Source organism: Notamacropus eugenii, chromosome 1, assembly GCF_028372415.1.
Source record: "Notamacropus eugenii isolate mMacEug1 chromosome 1, mMacEug1.pri_v2, whole genome shotgun sequence".
In the NCBI taxonomy this organism is placed as follows: Eukaryota; Metazoa; Chordata; class Mammalia; order Diprotodontia; family Macropodidae; genus Notamacropus; species Notamacropus eugenii.
The window spans coordinates 191,013,620-191,019,619 of NC_092872.1; the positions used below are offsets into that span (position 1 = coordinate 191,013,620).

General features: G+C 40.1%; 1 protein-coding gene across 4 annotated transcripts in view; it reads left to right on the forward strand.

Moving 5' to 3' along the window:
* Positions 1-5,027, forward strand: part of VTI1A (vesicle transport through interaction with t-SNAREs 1A) — a 396,018-nt gene extending 390,991 nt beyond the window's left edge. For all 4 annotated transcript variants that reach the window (XM_072622511.1, XM_072622494.1, XM_072622521.1 and 1 more), the window contains one exon: positions 3,866-5,027. Coding sequence is in view for 2 of the 4 variants with exons in the window: in XM_072622494.1 (XP_072478595.1) it covers positions 3,866-3,959 (94 nt within the window). In the remaining 2 variants the exon portion in view is untranslated. The remainder of the gene's footprint in view (positions 1-3,865) is intronic.
* Positions 5,028-6,000: the final 973 nt, after the last annotated feature.

A 6,000-nucleotide genomic window follows, 5' to 3' on the forward strand; every position in this document is an offset into this window, starting at 1 on the left:
CAGAGTTAACTTTGTTTAATAATTCTCTGATTATCAACACAATGTGAGACATAAATAGAAAGATGGATGTTCCTTCAAAAATATTTGCCACTGTCTTAAAAAATAGCTAAGTTAGAGTCTAGAAAAGGGAATCCCTACACATGGAGATAATCAAAATACTGTTGTTCGCTATGACGTGTTCACTGCATTGAGTGCTGGAACATTTTAGAACTTCCTATAAATAAGAACCAATAATCACTTAAAAGTTTGACCAATGTAGCTACACCAGAAAACATAAATGTGTGTCTACTGTCCAGACTACAAGATACAGTTGAATAGAAAACCCATAGAACTGGTCCATCACTGTGTGTGTTCGTCCTTCGTTGCCAAAGAAGACCATGCCATCAGAGAAATGGTGACGTGACTTGCACTTGACCTTGATTTGAGTGAGGGAGGGCTGTGCAGGTCACCACCCTCACTTCTCCAGAGCCATCTGAATCCAGTGACCAGATATTCATCAGGATGACTGGAGATGACTCAGGATGAGGCAATTGGGGTTAAGTGACTTGCCCAAGGTCACACAGCTAGTGAGTGTCAAGTGTCTGAGGTGAGATTTGAACTCAGATCCTCCTGACTCCTGCACTGCTGCTCTATCCACTGCACCGCTTAGCTGCCCAGTCCATCACTATCTTGAATAGACACTGCAAATGGACAGTAAACTGAACAAGAGAAACATAGCATGCTAGACTGCATCAGGTAAATAATGTAGGACCTTGCAAACTTCTCCCTAAAACAAAATCCAGTCATTCTTAACACCCAGGGTTCTCCCATTGATGCTCTGTGACTTGTTGTTCAGTCCTGTCCAACTCTTTGTGACTCCATATATCTTCCGTGGGATTTTCTTGGCAAAGATACTCTAGTGGCAAAGATACTGTTTGTCATTTCCTTCTCCAGTTTTATGCAGGCAGAGGTTAAGTGACTTGTCCAAGGTTATACATCTAGTATGTGTCTGAGGTCACATTTGAACTCTAGTCTTTCTGACTCAAAGCCCAGAGCTTTATCTATTGCGCTACCTAGCTTCCCCACTGTGCCACATAGCTGATCTATGGCTACAAGTCATAAATTAGAACAGTTTCCATGGAGACAAAATTTTGGGTCACCAAAAGAGCAATGGAGAGATGCGTGGTAAATAAGTGGTAGCCTATTGCCAGCTGTACATAAAAGTAAAAGATATCACCTGAGAAATCTACTACCAGGAAAAAAATAGGCCCATCATGTGACAAGAGATAACAAGTGGACTGCCCACATTCTAAAGAGATACCTGTGTAATATCAAGGGACTTAGAAAAAGCCCTCCGGTATATTGGATGAACCCCCTATAATGGATTTATGGAATGGCGTAGACAAGAGATGCACGGGGTGTGAAGGCATGGGTGGACTGTGACCTACCATTTTGTAAGGATTCTTACCGACCATTTACTAAATCATAGAGAGAGAATGATCTGTCAGTGGAGGAAGTAACCGTGCTGACAAAAATCAGATAGATAGATAGACAGACAGAAAGACAGACAAATCGATCCTCTGCTCTTTAATAGAAGTACTCATTGACCGGTGTGTGGTTTCATCCTGGGTTCTGTTGTCTCATTGTGAGACTCTGAAAGCTAGAGACAGAATAATCTTCAGAATAGGTGTACCCTAAGTGAACTAAACACATGAGACTAGGACAGCTCTCTGGATGGAATCTTGTTTGGGGCTGGAAATGAGGTTACCCAATTAAACAGGCCAGCGAAGAGCTGAGGATGTAAGCGTTCCTGTGCACACTTTTTTTCTAAACATGCCTTAGATTAAACAAGTTTCCCCCATGGTTAATCTTGTGTAAATTAGCATCATGGATGCCTTGAGGCCTTCAACCCACAAATAAAATGGTTGTCAACCAAACTATACAAGAGGCCTATTACCGTATATTACTTAGGGCAGAATTTTAAAGTGTTTTCATGCTTCTAATCTAGTTTACTGCTGAGTTCCAATTTTGCCGATTGTCTTTGCAAGCCAGCCACATGGTAGCTTTCTGGAAAAACAGAAATCTCATTTCCTACAGAGACTAAGGGAAATAGTATTCTCAGGAGATACAGGCACCAAAGAAGAAAAGAGAAGAATTCCAGTCCAGGTGAAAATTGCAGCCAAACTTGCATAAACCAATACCTATAAAAGCAGATTCCCTTTGCTTTGGCATTAAGTATTTTTATTGAAAGAATCCCCCATACCTCCCTTTGGCTGAGTAAATATGTCCTGTTAAGTCTGAATTAGCTGTCATCACAAAGAATTAATGTCTTGGCGTAGCCTTTCTAGTGGGAAAGGGAGAAATAAACGAGACGGATCTTGGCTGAGCTTTAAGTGATAAATGAGGACAAAACAGGCCATTCATCTCCTGCGAGGAGAGTGGACACAAGCACTAAAGCAGTTTTGCGGAAGACGTGTCAGCAAATGTGATCATTTTGTAACCTGTCAGGAGGATAGAGAGCTAGTCCTTTTAGAGTGTCACAAGGGAGTGTGTTTGTCTGATGTGACAGTTTTCTTCCATCCATTTACTTGGGTGGGGGGTGGAATTGTCATGGGGGAGGCAGTGGTGGAAAAGAGGGAGTTGAACTTGGGTAAAACTGCATTTTAATTTATTGCTACACACAACACATTCATTCATCCACAATCTATGTAGAGTTTTGAATCTACATAAGTAGATATAGTAATGGAGTGCATGGAAAAAATCTGTCTTCCATAAATTGGAGGATTTATTTAGACTCTAAGTAGAAACTCTACATTCAAAATACTGTATCTAGAAAAGTGCAGAGGTATGTGTGTGTGTGTGTGTGTGTGTGTGTGTGTGTGTGTGTGTGTGTGTCTATGTTTCTTTGAGGTTCTGTGACAGTAAACCAGACTATGTGTGACCCAAGTTTCCTCTGTCTTAAGGAAACATTATGATACTGAGATCCTTTTCCAATAACCAAAGAACAAATTATGAAATTTGCTGATCAGAAGCTTTCTCCAGGCATGTTGGGATGTTTGTCTCTGTTCATCTAGATTTAGGTTGACCTCTCTTTGTTCCATAGACCCTCGACCGATTCCTATTTAGCAGTCATAGTGATAAAGGTTTTCCCAATAAATGTGGAATGATACCGAGCTTTTGGATTTCCAGCATCTTTTTTTTATTATTTCTCATTTCCATCTTTTTGCGACCGAGCAAATGTAACATTCCCTTCCAGCATAATGGAACATGTGTGACACTCCAGTGACAGATGAGGCTTTTACAACATAAGCTTCACAGTTTGACACTTGCTTCTTTATCCCTATCCTTTTTTTTCCCCAGCTCCCTTTTATACTTTTCCCTGGGTACTTTTGTACAGGTAAGTACCTCCCTGATGTGTGATTCCTTGGAATCTTTTACCTTAAAAAGAAACACCACTAAAAATGAGCCTTGTCTCACATATTAGATTAAAAGGAGAAGATGACATGGGTCCCTTGATCACTTAAGAGACTATATTACAGTCAGATCCCAGAAAAGTTTTTGCATTACTTAGCTTGCAGCAAGTGTTTCTGAGTGTCAGCATTGCGGCTCATCACTTAGTGCAGCATGAAAATCATTATGAAGTTATTCATTTGTATTGTAATTTGTGAAGTCCCCAAATTGCAGAGTTCAGGAACATGCCCCCTTTCCCTGCCCCCTTACACACACACAAGCACATGCACACACACATATCCTTTTTATGGGTACCTAGGGACCAATTTTCCCCTCACTGTTTGATTAGACAAATTTTTCTTTTATGTGTGGTTTGCCGAATGTTATTCCAGTTTCTCTGATTGATTTTCCTCTTTTTTTCTTTGCTTTTTTGTAGGATCATCCAAAATCGTATCTTGGTGGTTATCCTGGCAATCATTGTGGTCTTCACCATCCTGACGGCTATTTTTATTTCTGTCAAAGGACACTGAGATATCCGCTCTTCCCCGATACCCAGCACCACACGCCTTGTTCCGAGTAATTAAGACAAAGTGGTCGCATGAATCATGCCTTTGCACTGACAGGCCCGAGTGCCCCCTTCTCCTCCCCCGCTCTTGCCACTGTTCAACTTTGGTGCAAGGAGTGTAAAAGATGTTTTCTATTCCTGATTGCATGTGGGGCAGTGTCCCCTCCTGCTTATTTCTTCACAGAGATATTTTTTGGGAAGCTTAATATTTAACTTGAAAAAAATTCACTGAGTGATCAGAATAGTATTTGTTAAATTCTTTTTCCTGTCTATGAAAACAAAAACGGCCAGGTTGTTGGGGGGAAAGAGGGGAGGTGCTATTAGGGGAATGGGGGGAGAAGGGAGGGGCAGAGATATGAGTTATTTAAAGCTTCTGTCAGCTTGTGTTGGGTGTCAGACTGTTTGTCAGACCCCTTGTTGTATATGCATTTCTGTGGTGTCCAAATGTATAAGTTATAAAGAAACCAGGTAATGAAGAAAGAAAGTGAATTTCTTCTGAGAACCAACCTAGTTCATGAGAAGGGAGAGGGAAATAAAATGAACAAACCTCTCTGGTTAAATTGTAAAGGAGGCTGTGGAATGCAGGCCATGTAGTAAATTGACCTACAGCTTTCCCTGTTTTTCTATTGAATATATATTTTACTAAAATTGCCTAATGTCCCCTTTTTATAATTTTCATTACTAGCTGTGAGAAGTGTTTCTTTGCTCTGTAAGAGCTCAGACTTTCTCATATTTACTAGCAAGATGAGGCCTTGCACAACATCTAATTGTGACCTGGGCATTCCAGACCAGTTTAATCATCTCTCTATCCTTCCAGTTTTAATATTTGTGCTGCCAAATGCAGCCCCTAGTAGAAGTAAAAGGTCTGACAAGGTTTTCTCCATATCCATTTCCGTATGTAAAGAGAACATGAATATTTCAGTAAGAGGGGGAACATGACTCCATTAGTGTGAAATTTCAAATGTGATTATAAATATGATGATGTTCTGTAGTAAGAAAGACTTGAATAAACTTTATCTGAAACATCCACTAACCTCCTTGAAAACAGTGAGTTACAGCGGAATACAAAAAAGGAAGGGGGCACAGGGGTTAGGGAAAAGCTATTAGGTGGTGCTTTGACTAACCAGTATTCTCAAAACCTCCCTGAATTGAATATTTGTTCAAACCTGTAATTTGATTTGTGATTTTAGGTTTCTTTTTCTGAAGTTACTGGGTAGAAACAAGTTCATTTGTAACAGGCTTAAAGTTGTTCAAGCAAAGATTGTGAAGTTGATTAGTTGGGCTTTTTTTTTTCTCCTGGCCATGAAGCAAAAGGTGTTTTTATAACAGTTTTCTAAGCTGCTTCAAGCTCTAGGGCAACCTTTGCATAGAATTGAAGCTTCAGAGTCTTCGAAATCAAACCTGTTGTCTCTCCTAAAAATGTTTAATAACTTGTATGCCTGGCCAGCAATCATCTGGCTGGAGCATTTGCCTTCTTTTTTTCCAAACCAACTCAGAAGAGAACTATTATGGTTCAGAAAGGAAATGCAGGGATGCAAGGATAGTGAAATTCACCAGAGAAATGGTACTTATCTAAGCAGGTTAGGGCATGCATGTGTTCTGATAAATCATTTAGTATGGTGTGAATAAAGCTGCAGCCTTTCCTTTGGAATGATGGGGAGGGAATAAGATGGAGTGAAGTGGGATCTGGAGAAGGAATGGGAGCCTGTGTTAATTTTCCTATCAGCTTTAGGAATCCATCTGGTCATGAATCTTTTATTCAGATAACAAAAATCTATAAACACTAAAAACATTGCAGAAATCATTTTCTGAAAACATTCCTTCCTGTTTGGGAGCACTAATAGCATGGCTGTAATAGAACGTCCCCTCTAGCGTTCGTTTGGTTGTTGGTCTTAGTTAAAGTATACATCTAGTTATTGAGTTACCTAATCATGTTCTAGTACCCAGCTGTGACTTCTGGGGTCCACCAAGTGAGCTTACTCAATTTTATAATCTAGACTTTTCAG